The 22250-nt window shown below is 49.6% G+C and overlaps 1 protein-coding gene across 3 annotated transcripts in view; it reads left to right on the top strand.

The window, feature by feature from the left end:
• ENG (endoglin) overlaps positions 1–22250 on the top strand; it is a 49830-nt gene that overhangs the window by 17493 nt on the left and 10087 nt on the right. Inside the window, exons 3-13 of one of the 3 annotated variants that reach the window (XM_053282209.1) lie at positions 4815–4946; positions 9618–9774; positions 10191–10347; positions 11401–11539; positions 12363–12537; positions 13071–13219; positions 16389–16529; positions 17472–17510; positions 18509–18625; positions 19337–19573; positions 21609–21675. In XM_053282209.1, the coding sequence (XP_053138184.1) occupies positions 4815–4946; positions 9618–9774; positions 10191–10347; positions 11401–11539; positions 12363–12537; positions 13071–13219; positions 16389–16529; positions 17472–17510; positions 18509–18625; positions 19337–19573; positions 21609–21675 (1510 nt within the window). Of the gene's footprint in view, positions 1–4814; positions 4947–9614; positions 9775–10190; positions 10348–11400; positions 11540–12362; positions 12538–13070; positions 13220–16388; positions 16530–17471; positions 17511–18508; positions 18626–19336; positions 19574–21608; positions 21676–22250 lie in introns of all 3 variants that reach the window. The other 2 variants (XM_053282210.1, XM_053282208.1) reach the window with 2 other exon arrangements.

The following is a 22250-nucleotide window of genomic DNA, read 5'->3' as shown; positions in this document are numbered from 1 at the left end:
AGTTTGAAAGTGTGCACACCTCCACAGACAAAGAGCTCTGTCTAACATGAATGTCTGCCCACCGCCGCAGGCAGAGGACGAAAGAGTTTTGGGTAACTCAAATGCGTGCGCGCCTCCACACAGGCAGAAGCCGGGCCTACAAAGACAGATAATTTTAACCAATTTTTCCGATTTCCCCCGTGCCCTCAAGGGCCACACCGGCTTCCATCAGCGGAGACACCAGGGCAGGAACTGGCTGCAGCCTTGATGCCGAGGAAATGATATGCATCCTATCCTGTCGGTAAATAGGATGGAGGCAAGAGTCCCGCTCTGTGTTTACACGCGACGGAGATTGCGAGAGGAGACGCGCCGGGTGGGGGCGAGTGGGCGAGTGGATTGTGGGAGCCGGTCTCTGATGTCATAACTGTGGCATTCAGACAACTGGCTCCCAGTCCCGACTGAGCGGCCGGGGAGGGCAGGCCGGAGAGAGCAGCCTGGCCCCAGCCCGAAAAGAATTACTGGAAGCCGGTTTCTATAAGCAGCTCTCCGTGCTCGAGGGGGTCAGAAGAAAGGCTGCCGCCGTTCTGTAGGGGAGGAACAATGCCTTCTGAAAACGCGGCGGGATAAAAATAGAAGCAGGTCCCCGCCGACGCAGGCCGGCGGGGACTCGAGGGGGCCCTGCAGCCACCCCGCTGAGTTGGGTTGACTCGTGAGCTCATGCCTTTGCTATGGGGCCGAATGCGTTGGAAGGGAATGTTGTTGTTACGGCAAGGCCGGTTCGGCCTCGTGCTGTATTTTGGATTTCTTGGGTTGCGGCTGGCGTGTTTCCAGACGCTGCTGAGGAGCTCATTGAATAACAAAGGGCAAGGGAAACCTTGACGTTGAGTTTCTAAGGCTTGCTTGCTTATTTATTTATTTATTTATTTGCACCACCTATACATAAATTTATTTGTGTTATTTATATGCAGCAAATATAAAACAGGATGAAGTGGTGGAAACCATTTATTTATTTATTTTATATTTTATTTCACTTCATACATTTATTATACCGCCCCATACAAAGAAAACACGTCCCTGGGCGGTTCATAATATAATTTTACGACATAAAGCCAACAATTTAAGATGAATGTTGAGATGCGTGATGATTGCCTACTGACGCATGTTGCACTGGTTCAAGGCTGTTGCACGAAGGTGGGAGTTTGTATTGGCACGAGCCTTTTATTGATTTTCTCGCTCATATCCCTCTCTTCCTTGGAGGAGCCCAGAGCGGTGTATGTGGTTATGTTTTTCCTCGCAACAGCGTTGTGAGGTAGGCCAAGAGACAAGTGACCGGCTCAGAGTCACTCAGGGCGTTTCATGGCTGAGTGGGGATTTGAACTTGTGTCGCCCTGCTCCTAGTCCAACACTCTAGTCTAGTGGTCTCCACTATTCTTCAAGCAGGGGCCTTTGGCAAATTACACCCCAAACAAACAAAAAACGACACCCTTCGGAGTGAGAGCCGTTTCCCACTGCACTGATCTCTAAGGTTTCAGGCAGGCGTTTCTCCTAGCCCGACCTGGAGATGTTGTTAGGGATTGAACTTGGGACCTTCTGAATTCAAGTGGTTGCTCTCTACCGTCTTATGGGAGGAGAGCTGGTCTTGTGGTAGCAAGCATGAATTCTTCTCTTTGCTTAGCAGGGTCTATCCTGGTTTGCATCTGAATGGGAGACTATATGTGAGCACCAGAAGATATTCCCCTTAAGGGGATAAGGCCACTCTGGGAAGATCATCTGCCTGCTTGCCTGCAGAAGGTTCCAAGTTCCCTCCCTGGCAGCATCTCCAAGATAGGGCTGAGAGAGACTCCTGCCTGCAACCTGGGAGAAGCCGCTGCCGGTCTGTGTAGACAATACTGAGCTGGATGGACCAAGGGTCCGACTCGGTATATGGCAGCTTCCTATGTTCCTACCCCTGAGTTATGGTCCCATTCCCTAAGGGAAATACAGTAGAATTATTATTATTACATTATTATTACATTTTTTTATATCCCACTCTTCCTCCAAGGAGCCCAGAGCAGTGTACTACATACTTAGGTTTCTCCTCACAACAACCCTGTGAAGTAGGTTAGGCTGAGAGAGAAGTGACTGGCCCAGAGTCACCCAGCTAGTTTTCATGGCTGAATGGGGATTTGAACTCGGGTCTCCCTGGTCCTAGTCCAGCACTCTAACCACTATGCCACGCTGGCTACATGCAAGAATGCTTGCATGTAGTTTCCCTTCCAAATGCAAACCAGGGCATACCTTGCTTAGCAAAGGGGACAATTCATGCATGCTACCACAAGCCCAGCTTTCCTCCTCTGAGCTGTCTCACTCCAGGTTGGAGGTAGAGGCTCATATGATTTCAATCATACAAGGAGAGATGGTCTGGTGGTACCAAACATGAATTGTCCCCTTTGCTAAGCAGTGTCCACCCTGGTTTGCATTTGAATGGGATACTACATGTGAGCACTGGAAGGTATTCCCCTTAGGGGATGAGGCTGCTCTGAGAAGAGTGCCTGCCGGCTTGCATGCAGAAGGTTCCGAGTCCCCTCCATGGCAGCGTCTCCAGATAGGGCTGAGAGAGACTCCAGCCTGCAATCTTGGAGAAGCTGCTGCCGGTCTGTGCAGACAATACTGAGTTAGATGGACCAAGGATCTGACTCAGTATATGGCAGCTTCCTGTGTTTCTATGCCAGGCATCCCCAAACTGCAGCCCTCCAGATGTTGCTGAACTACAACTTCCAACATACCCAGCCACAAAAAATTGTGTTTAGGGATGCTGGGAGTTGTAGTTCAGCAACATCTGGAGGGCCGCAGTTTGGGGATGCCTGTTCTATGCCCTTCCAAACTGGCTGCATGCATGATTTGGCTTGCTGTACAGCACTAGAAGTGAGTGTTCCTATGAAATGGTCCGTCATTTAAAAAACAAACCCTCCCACTCCCTGTATATAGAAAGGAAGCATGTCAGGGATACGGGGCATGGAGGAGTGGGTAGGCATATCCTGCCAATCCTGCTGAACCATCCTATCTGGGACCCCTCGCATGTAAGCCGATGTCACTGTTTCCTGATCCTGCCCTAATAGTTCACTGTTGCTATTTTTGCCTTCCTAAGAAAAGTAGTAGATGATGCTAAGTTGTCATTTCCAGTTCAAATTATTTGCCTAAAGCCCCAGGGTCACCACAAAGGCAAGCAAGACAAAGGGACTAGTCTATTTGTAGCCAATGGAATCACGGCAAACAATGACCAAAATGAGCATCACAGCAAAGATGTACATCGAATGATCTCCAGCATAAAGAACCCTAACCTTCCTCACAGGGTTGTTGTGAGGATGGGGGGGAGACACGTTATTCTGCTCTTTAGAGGGAGGGTGATGTAAAACTATTCTTGCTGTTAACTATTGTGCTGATTTTTGGTTCCTGTTCTTCAACTTGTATTTTATTTTTGTAAGGGCTATTTTAGGAGGATGGCAGTGTGGTGTAGTGGTTAGGGTGTTGGATTAGGATGGGGTTCCCAGCCTGTGGCACTCCAGATGTTGCTGAACTACAACTCCCATCTTCCCCAGCTACAATTGGTTGTGGCTGAGCATGATGGGAGTTTTAGTTCGGCAGCATCTGGAGGACCCCTGGATTCCGACTATGGAGACCTGGGTTCAAATTCCCACCCGGCTGTAAAGCTTACTGGGCAACCCTGGGCTAGTCACAGATGCTCCACCTAACCTACCTTGCAGGGTTGGTGTGAGGATAGAAGGGGAGGAATGCCACTTCCAGCTCCTTGCAAGAAGAGTGGGTTACAAAAAGAATTAAGAATGATGACAAATGACTTAACTAAATGATAAAAGGTGTTACAGCTTAATGGTTAAAATTATTTTAAAATGCTGTGAGCAGGTTCCATCCGTCTGCGTGGGTTGTTTGTGGAAACATGCTCCATAGAGACAGTGTGGTGTAACACTGTGTGGTAAATCGCAACAGCCAGTCTGTTGTAAGTCTCCCTTGCTAATGGAAAGTGTTGTATCTTTCCCATGAGTGTTCAATCACTATTCAATCAATATTCAAATCAAATTACCATTTGAAAATTGAGAGGATGCAGTTGCCCCCAAATGGAACTGGGAAGATGCAATTGCCGCCAAATCGAAACGGAGCAGTCGGCACGCTGTGAATCACATCAGCCTCCCTAGCTGACGGAAAGTATTGCATCTTCTTCCCCATGACAGTTCATTGCAATTTGAATATTAGGAAGATGCAATTGCCCCCAAATGATATTGGGAAGATGCAATTGCTCCCAAACGGAAATGCAGCAGTCGGGCGCTCTGTGAATCACAACAGCCTCCCTAGCTGATGGAAAGTATTGCATCTTCCCCATGACGGTTCAGTTGCGACTTGAATATTGGGAAGATGCAATTGCTCCCAAATTGAAGTGCAGCAGTCGGGCGCTCTGTGAATCACAACAGCCTCCCTAACTGAGGGAAAGTGTTGCATCTAGTGATGGTTCTCTTGTGATCTGAGTATTGGGGAAATGCAGTGGGGCCCCCCACCAAGTCCTTTTTAAAGGGAAGACATCCAAATACAGTGAATAAATGAATGTAAACCAAATATTTATTAAGAGATTTAAAAATTGGGTGGAAGGCTTTCACCAACGCTGCTGGCCTGCTTCCCTGTTATATTGCATTTCCCCCCTATGGTGTCTCTCTCAAAGTTTATCTTCTTTGATCCTCTGAAGATTCTTTCTGCAGCTTGCACACACCCACTGCTGTATCTAGGTCTGAGCCTCTTGCCCCTGTCCTGAGGAAGGTGACTGATCCTCTCATCCTTTCCCCTCTCAGATGCTTGAGCTCCCGTTCAGTGTGTCAGCAGCGAAAGGCAACAGCCAAAGGACGGTGTTCGTGGTGAGCTCCAATGCCCCGTACATCCTTCTGAAAGTATCGGTGACAGATCACCCCCTTACCTTCATCCACGTGAGTATCTAGTCCAGAGGTATTCTAGGGGAATCCTGCAGAACCCGTGGGTGGTTCTGGCAGGTTGTGGAAGGACACGAGTTGTGGATTTTGAAAGTTGTGGCCATGTTCCTGCAAACGGTGAATTGGCCAGACGGGCCCGTAGTGAAGAGAAGGTCAACTCAGGACAGAATAGGTGGCTTCGGCGTCAGTTTTGGGCAATCTGTCTGTTTCCTCTGGCTGTGAAAGCATTTTGATCATGGATCAGCAGCTATTCTGCCTTGTGATTAGCCTTCGGGACAGCACACTATAAGATGCCCAAGTGGGGTCCCAAACTGGGGCTCCCAGGAATCAGTGGGCTAGTTCACACAACCATTAAAATCGGGGTCGGAGCCAGGCTACGCTGGTTGGTACAATAATCAGAACCTGCACAAATCCCTCCAGCGCAGGTTATTCAAAGCAGAGCAACCCAGCTTTTCTACTTTACTTTTAATTTTGGGTGAAGTTGAGGAGATTCCCAGATATTGTTGACTACGCCTACCATAATCCTCAGCCAAAGGCCATTGCAGCTGGGGATGCTGGGAGTTGTAGTAGTGAACAACGTCTGGAAATCCCTGTTAGAGGGAACAATGGAGCCCTCCTACCTTGAATCTCTGGTCTTGAGAATGCACGCGGCTCTTCTTCCCAAGCGAACAGTGCCCTGCCCGCCCGCCCCTGCAGGGCAACCATAGAGATCTGTGCCCAGAGCGGCTGTTGAACAAAAAAGGAGACAGACTGCTGTGAAGCATTTCTTGAAGCCCAATGCAATTCAGCCTTGGAGGCCTTCTTCGGGGGCAATAATTTGTAATATTTCAAAGAGAGCTTGAGCAGGGAGTCTCTGCCTTCTTACAAAGGCATCAGAATACGGTGAATCAATGAGTGTGACGCAGATATTTATCAAGGGATTAAAAATTGCACGGAAGGCTTTCACTGGCGTGACAGCTGCTTGACAGCTGCTTTGACGGCTGCTCTGCTGGATACAGTTGACAGGGAATTCTTCCTTTCTCCAGAGACTCGAGGTGTCAAAATAAGATGTTGTTTGTGGTGCTTCTAGTAAACAGGCAACAGCAGACGTATGTCCTGTTTTTCTCGATGTAATCAGACATGATTGCTTTTAAGGTTTGATTCCATGGAGCTTTTATTTATTTATTTGTTTTCTTACACTTATATCCCTCTCTTCCACCAAGGAGCCCAGAGCGTTGTACATGGTTAAGTTTATCCTCACAACAACCCTGTGAGGTAGGTTAGGCTGAGAGTTATATGTGCAGCGTGCGTTTTGTAGTTCTTCTGGCTGGCTTAAAAGGCAACTGGGGTCAGTGGTGTCTCAAGAGCTCTGTGCACCTAAGACAAGGGGCCTAATTCTACCCACCCCCCTTTTGTGTGAACCCCTTTTTAATGGGGGCAGGGCATCTGTCAGCAAATTGGCACCCCAAAAATCTGCTGCCTGAGGAGGATACTGCCTTGCTGCATGTTCCTGGCTGGAGTCCAGTAAGCGGAGAGCTGGTCTTGCGGTAGCAAGCATGACGTGCCCCCTTTGCTAAGCAGAGTCTGCCTTGGTTTGCATTTGGATGGGAGACTACATGTGAGCACTGTCAGATATCCATTTGGGGATGGGGCCGTAGCTCGGTGGAAGAGCATCTTCTTGCAGGCAGAAGGTCCTCCCAGGTTCAGTCCCTGGCAGCATCTCCCATTGGAGCTGGGAAAGCCTCTTGCCTGAAACCTTGGAGCGCTGCTGCCGGTCAGTGCAAACTATACTGAGCTAGGCGGACCCATGGCCAGACTCGGTAGACGGCGGCACCCCATGTTCCTAAGTTTGAGGAACCCGAGAAGATCTTTTAGAATGTCAGGCTTTGGCGCTAGACCAAAGGAAGGATTTAGAGTTAGCGAAAGAAGTCTGAATCCGTTTGGCACGGCACTGGGGTTTTCCAGGGCCTGACAGCTCATCGGCTTGCTCATTGCTGCTTCCCCGCTCAATAGATCCCCCTTTGCTGGTCAACACAACGGGGGCGGGGGGGGGGGCGGGGGGGGCATCGACGGTGACTGAAAGCCAGCCTGGATGTTGCCCTTCTGACCTTATGCCGGCAGAGAATGGGGATTTCACGTGGGAGGGGGGAGGGCTTGATTGTGAGCTGATGGTGCCATGTTCAATCTGATAGCGCCGTGGGCCCTGCCCCCATTGTCAGCCCTTTTTTATTATTAGACACAAATAGGAAAAGACTCTTATTTTGCTAACGAAGTTTGCCGGCTGGGCTGAGCTGGCTGGAGCCCTGCGGGCCGTCCCCTGACCTTACTCCAAACAGCCAGAGGAAATGGGAGGCTGTTCCAAGTTCTGCGTGCGTCACTCGTGGCCGTCTGCCGCTCAGATCCGCGGTCCGGGGAAACGGATCCGCTGGAAGCCGGCGAGACTCCTCGCTCACATGTTCGGGGGGTGTATTTGAGGCTAGGAGCGGACACGGGGAAATAGTAGGACCCGGGTCGTGGAGATCGAGGCGTCTGGCTTTCTCTGCCCACTGATCAATTATCTCCCGTCCCTTGAAGACAATGATCTCAGAACTGTGGTGCACTCTTGGGTAACCTCTAGGCTTGACTACTGCAATGCGCGCTACGTGGGGCTGCCTTTGTATGTGGTCCGGAAACTTCAGTTGGTCCCAAATGCAGCGGCTAGATTGGTCTCTGGGATTTCTCGGAGAGACCATATTATGCCTGTTTTAAAGCAATTGCATGGCTACCAATAAGTTCCTGGGTAAAATACAAAGTGCTGGTAATTACTTTTAAAGCCGAAACAGCTTAGGACCGGGTTACCTGGGAGAGCGCCTTCTTCTGCACGATCTCCACTGCACCTTAAGGTCATCGCGAGAGGTCCGTCTCCGGATGCTGCCAGCCTGGGCTGTGGAATGCGCTCCCTGTAGACATTCGTGGTTTAAGAGCTTTATCAGCCTTCAAAAGAGCCCTTAAGACGCTTCTTCTTAGCTTGGCTTTTAAAAATCTATGGATGTTTTAAGTTGTGTTAAATTGTTGTTTTAACAGTTTGTTTTATTTGGTCTTTCTTTGTGTTTCTTTTTGTGAACCACCTAGAGCCTTTGGTGTCAGGCAGTATAAAAATTAAATAAATTGCTCCATGTTCCACCATAAAGTATCGATCCATGCTTTCCTAAGTAGAAGATCACTCCTGCCTGCAGAAGGGCATCCGGTCAGTGGTTACGTCGGTGTTGTCCTTAACAAAGACTCTGCATTTGGAATTTCCAAAATAGACACTCTTTTTAATGGTGCGGGCATGGCCAGTCCTTCAAAGAGCAGCTTTTGAGCATGGCCAGCCTCCCACGATCCATTGTTGATGCCTGGCTCCCCACCCCCACCCCTTTCAAATTCCTTAGCAGACAACAATAGGTTATAAACTGACTTTGATCTTGGGAGGTGATTAGACTTCGGGTTCTTGCAGTCCAGTCAAGTTTCTTGGGGGAGAGCATGGAAAAAAAGTGCTTCCCTGTCACTTAAATGGGGTAGAAATGGTAAAATATACATTCTAAAAAATGATGGCGCAGGGAAGTCGCTAAAGGGCCAAGAGGTTTTGCTTGTTTCGGCAACTGTTTCCTGTTTCTTTCTTGGGTATGCAAGCCATGAATCCGAGCCGTAACCGAAGAAGCAGGACGGTCCATGATGATGTCGTACCTCCGACACAATGACCAACATAATTTTGTGCTAGAATTGGATCTGAATATCTGATCCCTTTTATATTTCCAAAGGGAGATCAGTTGTTCATCCCAACTTGCCTTGGGGCCAGGGATCCTTGTGGGTGGGGCAATTGCCCCAGGCCTCACACACAGAGGGCCCGATCCACCGTATGGTTCAGTATTTGAGACGGTCGGTTCAGCCCTTTTCATTCAAAGCCGTGGAAATAATCCGCTCAATGTAACCCCAGGATCAAGAGTTAGTTCACTAACTGGGGTTGTCACATTGCCTCAGGCTGCCGTGATGATATACTGTGTAACGGTATATGTGTGGTGAAATGTCGTAACATTTGGGCTGTTCTGCAAGCACATAAATTGTGCAAACGGAGTTGCACAATCGTGCAGCCATTATATGTACAGTAATATAATACTGGTAACGGATAAATCACCGATCTCTTACGGCCCCATCTCCTAAGGCAAAGATTCTCAATGTTGGGTCCCCAGATGTTACTGGACTTCAACTCCCATAATCCCCAACCAAAGGCCACTGGGACTAGGGGTTGTGGGAGTTGAAGTCCAATAACATCTGGGGACCCAGTGTTGAGAATCCCTGCCCTAAGGCAGGCAGTACTCCAGATGTTGCCAACTACAACTCCCAGCATCCCCAACTACAATTTATTGCAGCTGGGGATGCTGGGAGTTGTAGTTCAGCACCATCTGGAGGAACACAGGTTGGGAACCCCTGCCCCGAGGGGATTATCTTACAGAGCTCCCATGTAGTCTCTCCTCCAACTGCAAACCGACTCATGCTCGCCCCTCCAAGACCAGCTCTCCTTCCCTATCTTCTTCCATCTAGCTCTCGTCTCTGCACTTGGGTGCCAGAACTGAATTCCCGCTTGGAGGGTTTCCAAGCGACAACCCTTATTGTCGCCAGGTGGGGGGGCTACATCTGTTTTGATGCTGCTGTGCGTTTCTCTTCTAGAAGCCTCGGAGAGTTTACGTCCAGGGGTCCAACTCCAATGCAACGGTCTTGCCTGAGTCTGATGAGGAACTCCTGAAGTGGGTCGACGAGAAATATGGGGGTGTCTCCTCCTTCGCCGTCTTGGACAAACCTTCACGGGTTCACTTCAAAGTGGGGAGAGGTCAGTTGAGTGGAGACGGCGGCTCTGGCTTGAAGTGTGACAGGAGGCCTCCCTGTCGAGGCACAAGACGGTGCAAAGAGAGGCTGTTCCCCCACTCCAAGGGCTCTGATGTTTCAGGGCCAGGAGGCAAAGTGTAGTTTTGCCCCCATCTTTCATTCTGTCCCAACCAGGCTGGCATCATTGGGGCAGCTACCGAGGGCTCCCATAGGGACGGACTGCTTGTCCCTGAGACCACCGCTATTGGTGGCAGCTCTGTGTGCCCTTGCGAGGTCTGAAGTGAAGCCTCTCCCTTTGTCGAGAGACATGTTCTCCTGTTCTCCAGCATCTGCCATATCCTGTCCTGACCCCAACAACCATGTAGAGGTCATGTCCGAGTTCCCCCCAGGGCTTTATGGTGGTTCTTTGTGTTTTTCCAGAGCCTAGCGCCACCCCGGACTGCATTCCCCAGCCGGATTTTGATGCTGAGCAGTATCTGGAGACTGAGACGACTTCTCATGAAACCGAGAGCTGTCTCGGCTCCAGTGGCAACACTGGGAACGAATCCCATATCCTGTGGCTCAAGGAGGCCTTGGGGTAAGTGGCTTGAGTGAGGCCGTTATCTGAACCAATCAGAACTGGTCCTCCCTCACCACCAATCAAAATTCTGCCCTGTGAAGAAAATGATGCACCAAAGCCCACCGTTTCGGCTTGCAGTATTTCTGTGCCACTTGAGGCGTTTTGGCAAGGACTGGGCAGATCCAAGTGTAAGGAAAAGAGAGGGGTTGGGTTACAAGAATAGGACAGTCGTCGGGGGGGGGGAAGGATGAAGCGTGGCTTCACTTAGCAGTCGAGCAGGAGCGGATTAACCCAGAGACAGAGGAGGCGTCTGCTTATAGCGGCAAAATTTGAGGAGCGGCGGCAGTAGCTCTGGGGAGTGGGGGCAAGGGGAAAGTTCCCCCTTTTACTTACATTTTTTAAAAAAGCAGCTGTGGCCATAGCTCCGGGGAGGGGGGCGGTGACTGGGCAAGGGGGAAGTTTCCCCTTCCCCCCGCTAAAGATCGCTGGCGGAGGGATAGGGTGTAGAAGGAAAACTGGAAATGGGCTGCAGATAGCAGAGGCCATTGACGATCCTTTCCGCTCCGTCTCGGCTTTAGGAGGGCAGGAGTGTCAGGCAGCACTCTCCCTCCTCCTTTCCTCGAGAATGGCTGCCTGATGCTCGGAGACAATTCCCTTGCTGTTGAGCCTGCCAGCCAGGCGAAGGGAGGGGTGGGCCAAACCTGAGATCTAGCTAGCCAACAGGAAGGAGGGGGAAATGCTGCCTGGCACTCTCCCTCTCCCCCGGAGAGGATTTGTCTTGCTTGAAGCTGCGATGAGGCATCAAATCAGGAGCCAATGGTGTTTCAGTGAGCCAGAGAGGAAGAAGAGGGAGAGTGACAAGTGAGCGACGGTTGTTAGCTAATCAGTCTCCCCCCGGGCTCTTTTCAGGAGCCCAGGACATTTTTCACCCCACTCCCATTCAATTAGAACTACACCCCTGGCTATGGTCCTCCAAAGTGGGATCTGTTCGAATGGCACGGGGGCTGGTTAAAGAAATTGCCTTGTTCTCCACCGGGCCCCCATCCATCCTGAAGTTTTATTTTTCAACAGGCAAGCTGTGGATCTGAACATGAAAATGACGTGTGATCGTGGAGAGCTACCCCAGGGCTTGCCAGTGTTGCTGGTGCTAAAAGGCCCGCGTGGAGTGCTGTGGAAGATTGACGAGCTACCCCCTTACACAAAGTTCTTGGTAAGGTGGAGAAGAACCTCCACAGGCCCTTCCTGTTGAAATTACAGGCTTGTAGTAGAAGAAGATGGGCCCTGCATGGCACCAGAGCCGGTCTTGTGGTAGCAAGCGTGAATTGTCTCCTTTGCTAAGAGGGGTCTGCCCTGTTTTGCATTTGGATGGGAGACTATATGTGAGCACCATAAGATATTCCCCTTAGGGGATGGGGCCGCTTTGGGAAGAGCATCTCCTTGCTTGTATGCAGATTATTCCAAGTTCCTTCCCTGGCAGCATCTCCAAGATAGGGCTGAGAGAGACTCCTGCCTGCAACCTTGGAGAAGCCACTGCTGATAGTCTGTGTAGACCAGGCCTGCTCAACTTTGGCCCTCCTACAGATGTTGGCCTACAATTCCCATAATTCCTGACTATTGGCCACTGTGGTTGGGGATTATGGGAGTTGTAGTCCAAAAACAGCTGGGGGGGCCTAAGTTGAGCAGGCCTGGTGTAGACCAGGGATTCTCAATGTTGGGTCCCCAGATGTTATTGGAATACAACTCCTATAATTCCCAACCAAAGGCCACTGGAACTGGAGATTATGGGCGTTGAAGTCCAATAACATCTGGGGACCCAATGTTGAGAATCCCTGGTGTAGACAATTCTGAGCAAGATGGATCAGTGATCTGACTTGGTAGAAGGCAGCTTCCTATGACAGCAATGGAGTCATGGGAAGGTGGGTTTTTGGCTTGTGAGAAAGCAGTTAAAAGTATGGAATCTGCTAGGAAAACCAGAAGCCCTTCTTGAGGAGAACCTGTGCCATCCTGAAATCTTGCTTTGTTTCCCCCTATAGACATCTGGCAATTACTCCATTAAGACATTTGGCTTGTGGCCGGTGGAAGGAACAAACCTCTCGGACACCAAGGAAGGCCTGATGAAAGAGGCCTACCTGAACGGGTTCCCCTCCATAGCTTCCTTCACTGAAATCCCATCCGCCAAAAGCATCATCCTGGAACTGGTCAGATGTGGTGAGTTGCGCTTCAAGTCATGGGTTAGCTTGGGGACCGGAGCTGGTCTTGTGGCAGCAAGCATGGATGGTCTCCTTTGCTAAGCAGGGCCCACCTTGGCCCCCACCCTAAAGGAGGGCGCGTGGTGATGCTCTTCTGGGAGGGCGTTCCAAAGTCAATGAAAAAAGACCTTGTCTCTAGTCCCTGCCAACTGAGTATCAGTCAGTGATGAGACTGTGAGCAGGGCCCAATATGTTGAATAGCGGGCCCTGGAAGATTCATATGGGCGAATGTCGTCTGATAAGTAAGCACCCTGGTCCCAAGCCACGTGGGGCATTAAATATCCAAATGAACACTTTGCATCTAGCCTGGACGCAAACTGGCAACCGGTGAAGCTGCCACAGAATAGCAGTAACGCTGGTACCCACGAGGATCCTTGCGGCAGCCTTTTGGACCCGCTGAAGCTTCCGAACAGTCTTCAAGGGCAACCCCACGTAGCGTGGCTCGTTGCCTTGGCCCTCCGTCCCAACCTGCCTTTTTGATGCTCAATTTAGCAGAGGCGCGGGCGACAACCTCGCCACGGGTGATATCTCCATCGGAGTCTTCCTTGAATGAAAAATTCCAGCAGCTGCTTCGTACATTTCCTTCCTGGAGATGCATGGATGATGCTATTGAGGTCGCCTTGCCCAGGAGTTACTTGTTGGTGAGTAGCTCAGCGGCGTGTGTCCCCCCCCCGACACTTCACAGAAAGCCATCAGTTTACACGCTGTCCTTATAACCTCCCCTTCTGCTGCTTGCTGCACCATCTTTAATGTGGAGGAAGCATTTCCAGGGCAGTGGAGTTCTTTGGGCTGGATTTCTGGGCGGTGGTCCAGTCCCCCGCAGGCCAGGGGGGACCTCCAAATGCTGGCCTGGGGGCGGGGCTCCGAATGCTGAGCAGCCTGCTAATTTTAAGTGGCAGGATTGTCCATGCAAAATGTGGGCTCTCTCTGCAAGTCAGGGGGAAGGATCTTCTCCAGAACCTCTTCTAAAAATATACAAAATAAAAGAATAGTTTCCTGCTTTCCCTGAGCATGTTCTAGTGTAAAAAACAGTGCATCGCAGCTTATTTGGGAGTGAGTGTGTGTGTGTGTGTGTGTGTGTGTGTGTGTGTGTGTGTGTGTGTGTGAGACCCCTTTGCTGAGCAGGGTCTACCCTGGTTTGTATTTGGATGGGAGACTACATGTGTGAGCACTGTAAGATATTCCCCTGAGGGGATGGAGCCACTCTGGGAAGAGCATCTGCATGCAGAACGTCCCAAGTTTCCTCCCTGGCAGCATCTCCCGGTAGGGTTGAGACAGATGTCTGCCTGCAACCTTGGAGAAGCAGCTGCCAGTCTGGGTAGACAATACTGAGCGAGATAGACTGAGGGTCTGACTCAGTAGAAGGCAGCTTCCTATGTTCCTAAGTATATTTTCAGATAATTCTTTGAAACTTGCAGAGATGGGGATGCTCTGTTTTCTTTGGGAGCAACTTCCAGTCCTGGACAACTCTAGAAAAGGCCCGGTTTGGGGTCGCCATCAACTGAGCTAGTGGCAATTGCAACTGGACCTCACCTGATTATCTTAATAGGTGGCAGGGTTTATGGAGAAGAAGGCGTTCTCTTAAGCCCCTTGGACCCAAGCTGTTCAGTTTTACGAAAAATGAAAGCTGCCCCTGCCATGCTTGTCAAAAGGGCATGGGGCCCAGGTTTGCCTTCTCCCCCATGGACCTGCCTATCAGTTAAGGTTTGCTTCAGAAGTCCATCTCTGGATGCCCCCACCTTCTGAAGTCATGCAGCTGGAGACGGGGTCTTTCCTAGGATGGTATCTTGTTCTAGAGGGTAGTGCTGTGCACAAAACCGGTTTGCCTGGTTCGCTTTCTGGTTCGCTTGCCCGGTTCGCTTTGTCCCTTTCTGAGGTGGTGGCTGCCATTTGTGCCCTGGCCACTGCGATAAGTTAAACAGATTTTTAAAGAAAAGTTTTAGAGCCCTGAACTGGCCCCCGGGTGGGTGGGCTTCGACCTCAGCTTGACCTCAAGCTGAACTGGGTCTGGCCCGGATCGATGGCAAACTGGCTCAACCTCGAGCTGGTTTGCACATCCCTACTAGAGGGTTACAGACCTCAGAAGCTTTAAGGCAGGGCTGCACAAGTTCAGCCCTCCAGCTGTTTTTGGACTACAATTTCCATTGTCCCTAGCCATAGTGGCCTGTCGGGTGTAATGTAATAAAACAGGTATAAAACATCTGCAGAAGGGCTGAGATTGTGGAGCCCTGCTCTAAGGGAACTGGGTTCAGGACTTTGGACAGCTCCATGCAGGCAATTGGGAGAGCTGGGTGCAATAGGCATGAAATGGATGTTGCTCCAGCAGATCTTCAGAGCTGACAGCTGCTTTTTATAGCTGCTGCCTTGGTAGAGTGGACTGGCTCCACCCCCTCCCTGGGGAAGTCTCTCTTATTTAAAGAGGTCTCCCCCAATTTCCTGTGTGCTGGCTCGGGCAGTGTTGGGGGAACTCTAAAAAAAATGTTGTTTTTACTGTTGTAAGTGGACTTGAGGCCACTTGCAGTCGAAAGCATGGCATGCATTAGAAAACATAAGAACAGCCCTGCTGGATCAGGCCCAAGGCCTATCCAGTCCAGCATCCTGTTTCCCACAGTGGCCCACCAGATGCCGCTGGGGAGCCCACAGGCAAGAGGTATGGACATATGTGGAGAGGAGAGCTGGTCCTGTGGTAGCAAGCATGACTTGTCCCCATAGCTAAGCAGGGTCCACCCTGGTTGCATATGAATGAGAGACTTGATGTGTGAGCACTGCAAGATATTCCCCTCAGGGGATGGAGCCGCTCTGGGCAGAGCAGAAGGTTTCAAGTTCCCTCTCTGGCTTCTCCCAGATAGGGCTGAGAGAGATTTCTGCCTGCAGCCTTGGAGAAGCCACTGCCAGTCTGTGAAGACAATACTGAGCTAGATAGACCAATGGTCTGATTCGGTATATGGCAGTTTCCTGTTCCTATACCCTCTCTCCTGCTGTTGCTCCCCTATATGTAGAAGGTATCACACTAGCGATTAGCATTTCTATAGTGAAACCCCCATAGAAAGTCAGAGTTCTTTTCAAGACCCAAAATGCCAGTAAGGTATATGGTGTGTATATATATATATATATATAGGTATATGGGCCATGCTTTCTAGGATTCCCCAGAATTTCCGTATGAACGATCTCCACTCTTTTTGCTGGGCACGGCTCCTGTGCCTTGAACCAGTTCACGATAGGCAGCAGTCCAACCGATGCAGCCTCTCCCACCTCCATTGTTTCCTGTTGACAAAAGCCTGCCACTGCAGTTAAATACAGAGCCCTGTCGGGAAAAAGAAGGTGGCAACCTAGCAACTACTGTTTTATATAATCAGCTCATGGAGATGAAAGAGACATGGGGTTTTAAAACTCTCTCTCATTTCTCTTTATCCTCCGATTCATAAACTTTGGAAATGTAAACACAGAAATGGAGGTTAGAACACAGGAAAAGCCCCGCTGGATCAGGCCAAACGTCTTTCTAGACCAATATGGGGAACTGGATGTTGGTCAATCAGATGCATTTAGGAGGCCCACAAGCCCCAGAGGCACAAACACAGCAGTTGTCTACCAGTGACTGAAATTCCTGAACCTGGAAGTTCGATTTAGCTATAATGGCTAATGGCAGGTAATGGATCTCTCCTCCATTAATTGTCTAATCAGGTTGAAGTAAGTTCTCACTCCAGTATTAGTCGTCATTTAAACCAGGCCATAGCGGGAGAAGATCAATAAGAATTCAGGGGAAGGTGGTAGCCCAAAGAGCATGTTAATATGTTGATGATTTCCTCCTAGGCTTTAAAAGGCAGCATCAGTGAAATCACCCTGGAGGACCCCAGCTGCAGGGCAAAAGAGAACGCCACACATTTTGTTCTGAGCAGCAAACTGGGAGACTGCAAAACCCAAGTGGAGGAGAACATCCGTGCCAAGAATCAGGTCAGTGCTCCCCCTTGGGGGCTTCAACTAGTTGCCGGGTTTCATCTGGCCCTTTTAGTAGGCTCCTGATATACCTCGCCATCCAGACGATGGCCTGCCCATTCTTCTCCAGGTCTGTCTGTCCCCCGCTGCCATTTTACGCTCATTACGACCCTGCAAGGTAGGTTAGAGAAACTGACCAGTTGAAGGTTAGCCGTGGCGTCCTTTTCATGGGACAAGGTGAGGCAGATGCCTCAGGTGGCAGATTATTGGGGCGTCAGCAGGGTGGCAGTATAATTCCCTTCGGGGAGGGGCTGCTCTGGGGAGAACACTTGCATGCATGCAGAAGGTTCCAAGTTCCCTCCCTGGCAGCATCTCCAAGATAGGGATGAGAGAGACTCCTGCCGGCAATGTTGGAGAAGCCGCTGCCAGTCTGTGCAGACAATATTGAGCTAGAAGGACCAATGGTCTGACTCAGTATTTTCAACCCAAGTTCCCAAAGTGGTTTACAGAGATATAAATAAATAATATGGCTCCCTGTCCCCAGAGGGCTCACAATCTAAAAAAGAAACATGAGAGAGACCAGCAACCGCCATTGGAGGGATGCTGTGCTGGGGACGGATAGGGCCAGTTGCTCTCCCCCCTGCAAAATAAGAAGAATCGCCACTTTTAAAAGGTGCCTCTTGGCTCAGTTAGTAGGGGAAGTTCTCATAGGGGGCCAGCCCCCACCTGCGGAATGGGGCAAGCCAGCGTTTTAAGCTTTGTCTCAAGTACCAGGATGCTTTGGGCCATCCTTGAGGTTCGCCTTATGGCTGAGCAGAGCCCATTTCCTTCCAGTCGATGTGCATCTTTCTCTCCACTGCAGCACAAGCTCTGCCTTGCCCAGTCCAAAGCAAAATATCCATCTGCACATCTGCACCCAATACTCACCTCTCTCTCTTTTCTTTTCATTGGTCCCGCCAGCTGGTCCTGACGGTAGCATCGGTCCCAGACAAAATCACGGTAAGAAAAGACGTTGCACGGAACCTATTTTGAACGTAACACCCGAGTTCCAATAATGCATTGTGCGGGTACGTGGTGCATTATGGGAATCTTCCCCCTCCCTGAGTCTGCTAGCAGCCACAGCTGATAGAGGATCAGCAAAACAAGTTCCTGTAACCTTGTTTCAAAGGGAGGTTTCATAGGCGGGTTTGCCGCCGGGATGCTGCCGGGATCAGCTCGATCCTGGTGGTTCACACGCACGTGCAAAACCAGGTTGGGCTCCCTTCGCCCGGTTTTGCACCCATGTGTGAATAGTCTTAGGGATTGTCGACAGCCCCTGTAAGCAGATCAGCACACCTTCCAAGCATGGGGTGAACATTTACAGAATTGCATGTTTTTGTGCCGCGGCATGCGAAATAAGATGCTTGCAAACTGGTGCTTACATTTATTTTTATTTGGTTTTAGACTTGTAATTGTGTACTTACTGTTCAGGTGCTGTTTTGTTTGGTCATTGACCATAAATAAAATAACTAACTGCAGGGGGTGGACACAAACGTGCTCCATCCCAAGATAGTTTCTTTCCCAAGGGAAGAGAATGTGTGTTCAGATCATGATGGGTTGGAACTGCTGACCTAGGCAAAGCCACCTGATTGCAGAATTAAGCTGTAGCAGCTTGGATCATTTTGGTGTGTGCCAGTTTAGATTACGTTTCTATTATATTGTTGTATGCGATTTCCCCTACTTGCTGAGCAAAGAGACACTTTTTAAAAGAGGTGATTCTCTTCTGTTTATCGGGGGAAAGCAACTGGCCTTATCCATCCCCAGCACAGCATCCCTCCAGTGGCTGCTTCTGGTGTCTAGCTTATGTTTCTTTTTTTTAGATTGTGAGCCCTTTGGGGACAGGGAACTGTCTGTCTGTCTATGTAAACTGCTTTAGGAACTTCTGTTGAAGCGTGGTATATAAATATCTGTCATCACAATTTAACTCCCGTCTGGGACCTCTTCCTCCCTTTCCACAGGTACCATTTCAGTGTGATCTCCCAGAGAAGCTCTCTCTCCATCTTTGCCCCGCACTGGACTGCTCGTTGCCATTGTCCACAATCACAGTTGTAGTCAATCAAGTGACCTACGTCCAGGTATTGCTGGTCTCTTGTCTTGTGCAGAAGGGTGATGGATGGGGAAATGGAGAGTTCCTTGCCCCCAAGAGCTTGCAATCAGAAATCTGCCACAGGGACAGTGGCGGAGGAAGGGGGTAGGAATATAAGGAAGGTGTAGCAGGGGCCCCCTGAAACTGGACATTTCTCACCTTGAGTCTGACATGCTCCAGCCGATCGTCTCATGAACTTGGATGACCTTCAAGGGCCCTTCCTACCGTCTTTACTCGAATCCGAGACGACTCTGAATTTAAGACGACCCCCTTCAAAAGCAGAGGTTCGATACAGGTTATACCTGCATTTGCTCAAAAGGAGCAGGACTCTGGATTTCGATCGGCCTCCCGATTTCTAGTATCAAAACAAACCTTGGGGGAAATCTAGTCTTGGATTCAGGTAAATACGGTCCTTGGTGGTTCTACTGCCTTCAGAAGAATCGGAGGTTTCTACGAGGCAGGGAGGGGCGGCCCTGGTGCTCAGCTGCAGAATGCGGAGGATTTGGGTGTTTTTATATCCCATGGTAGCACCTGATTGGCCCTCCAGTGTCATCTGACTCCCCAAGGCAGGAGGTTATTGGCTGTTGTGTGATTTTCCCAGCTGGATGTGGCTGCAGTTTGGACCAGCCGTCCTGGTGGCTCAGAGAGCATGCTCCGTTCGAGCTCCATATGTCTTCTTATGCGTCTCCTTTCTTGGTAGGTTTCGTTCAGGACAACGAATAAGGAGTCTTCAGTGCAACTCCGCGATTGTTTCCTACGAACGCCTGGCACAGCGTCCCCCCAGCCGCTGATCCACGAGGGCACCCCGCAGGGTTCTGTGCAGATCTTGTCTTCTTCCAGTATGAAGATTGATTTCAGTTTCATCTACAAGGTTGAAGAGGGAAGGTGGTCACCCCCTTCCACCACCCTTCTGTGCCAAGCGTTGCTGATCCGCCCTGTGAGTTTGCATGCGCAAGTCCCTTTGGTGTCCATCCTGTTTTGCTTTAGAGCAGGGGTGGGCAACCTTGGCTCGCCAGCTGTTGCTGGACTACAACTCCCTAGCCACATTGTGGCAGGGGGTGATGGGAGTTGTAGTCCAGCAACAGCTGGCGGGCCAAGGTTGCCCACCCCTGCTTTAGAAGACTGATTGATCTAAGTGGTGACTAGCTCATGAGCCGTTCATATTAGGAGCTGCTTCCTCTGTGCATGTGCACCACAGCAAGATAATTACGGCCTGTTTCTTCACTAGACTGCCTGTTGAAACATGAAAGCATCTGCCCATGCCTTAAGGTGGGCTTTGGAGATCCAGTTCTGGGTCTCATCACCATTATTGATGTGGCAGGCAGTAACAAGGATAGGGCCTTTTTGATGGTGGCACCTAAATTCTTCAGTTGGGTCTGGCAGCGCTGGCTTAGGTCAGAACAGGACAGAATCTTATTTACAGTCAGTGACCAAACAAAACACAAGCAGCCTAGGAGGTACACACAAACGTGGCAACTGGTAATAAATAACACATTCTACATGCAGACAATTCTCAACTAATCATCAATAACGACCTAAAATACCAGTAATGTTAACTATAATACTAACACTTGGAAACTTTCATGATGTAATTTCCATTCCCCCTCCTATATGGAGTTATATGAAGACATTGAAGTGGTGGATAGTTTCTGCCATTTAGGATTGATCATCAACAGTCAAGGATCCAGCAGTCAAGAAATACGCCGCAGACTAGCACTTGGTAGGGTTGTGATGAAGGCCTTGGAAAGGATATTTACATGCTGTGACGTGTCTGTACCAACAAAGATGAGAATCGTTAGGACCATGGTTTTTCCCATGACACTCTATGGATGAGAGAGCTGGACTTTGAAGAAGCAAGCTAGAAAAAGCATTGATGCTTTTGAACGTGGGTGCTGGAGAAGACTTTTGAGGAGACCATGGACAGCCAGGAAAACAAACCAATGGATCATAGAACAAACCAGAATTTCCACTCAAGGCACAAATGGCCAGGCTCAAACTATCCTACTTTGGACACATTATGCGAAAACCCAGCTCCCCTGAGAAGTCCATAATGCTGGGAAATACTGAAGGAAAGAGAAGAAGAGGATGAACAGCAGTAAGGTGGATGGACTCGATGACGACAGCAATGAATGCGCCAATGAGAGACCTTAAAGGCCAAGTTGAAGACAGTCTTCATCCTGGAGAGAATCTCTCTATGTGGCCTCTAAGACTCGACACCGAATTGACGGCACTGAATCAATCAATCAATCAATCAAGGAAGTGGTTGACAGGATTTGGGGCTCTGAGCTGGTCCTTGGGGGGCCTGAGCCCCAATGGCCATACCCTATTGATGCCCTTGCCATCAGTGGCTAGATGTTGCTGTGTTAAAGTGATGTATTGTGATCAGGCTCTTTCATGCTGCCATGAGTTCCATCACCTATTAATGTTCTTAATGATGTATGAGATTTTGACTCTATCTTTTAACGTGTTTTAGTTAACCTGTTATCCTTTCGGAAGTATAATTATCCGTCCTAAAGCATGGTAGGTGGCAGTGTTTCCTGTTACAGGGATTCCCAGATGTTATTGACTACAATATCCATAACCCCTAACCAGAGACCATTGCAGCTGGAGAGGTTGTAGTCAACATCATCTGGGAATGCCTGTTGAGGGAAAGGGGCCTGTATTAAAAATACATAGATTTCCCACCCTCCATAAAAAAGAGGGCAGATATGTGTGTGTGGGGGAGAGAGAGAGAGAGAGATTGCATTCTGATTCATGATCTTTGTTTCTTCTTTCTTGTTACTTCTTTCTTGTTACTACTTTCTTCTTTCTTTCTCCTTTTTATTCTTCTTTCTTCTTCTTTCCTTCTTCTTCTTCTTCTTCTTTCCTTCTTCTTCTTCTTTCCTTCTTCTTCTTCTTTCCTCCTCCTCCTCCTCCTCCTCCTCCTCCTCCTCCTCCTCCTCCTTCTTCTTCTTCTTCTTTTTTCTTCAAAGGGCCAGGAACCCCACAGATTGGAAGCCTCTCTCGACGTGAAGCTGGAGAACCCCAACCCTCCGCCCAGTGAGTGAATGGCTTCTTGGTAGCTTTAATATTGAAGAAACCTGAGTGTATAATCCTGGAATGTTAAAGCTGGAAGGGATCTTTGAGATCTTCTGGCAGCATCTCCTGTTAGTGCTGGGAGAGACTCCTGCCTGAAACCTTGGAGGGCTGCTGCCAGTTCGTGTAGATCATACTGAGCTAGATGGACTAATGGTCTGGCTCCGTATAACGCAGCTTCCTATGATCCTATGCATATGGAGATGGGGCTGTAGCTCAGTGGTAGAGTGTCTGTTTCCATGGGGAAGGTCCCAGGTTCAATCCCTGGCAGCATCCTCAGGTAGGGCTGGGAGAGATGAATCTGCTAAAAGCTTGAAGAGATGCTGCCAGTCAGTGTAGACAGTACTAAGCTAGATGGACCAAGGGTTTGACTCCGCATAAGGCAGCCTCCGAGGCAAGGTGACGCACTCTGTTCAGGCAGCAGGGCATCGGAGCGCCATCTGAGTAGCTCTTTGGGAACGATCTGACTTTGCAACGTCTGCAAAGCTCTCTTCTCATAAGAATAAAAGAACAGCCCACCCCGTTCTAGACTTACATCT

This window comes from Hemicordylus capensis, chromosome 17 (assembly GCF_027244095.1).
Source record: "Hemicordylus capensis ecotype Gifberg chromosome 17, rHemCap1.1.pri, whole genome shotgun sequence".
In the NCBI taxonomy this organism is placed as follows: domain Eukaryota; kingdom Metazoa; phylum Chordata; class Lepidosauria; order Squamata; family Cordylidae; genus Hemicordylus; species Hemicordylus capensis.
This window is presented reverse-complemented; position numbering and strand designations above follow the sequence as displayed.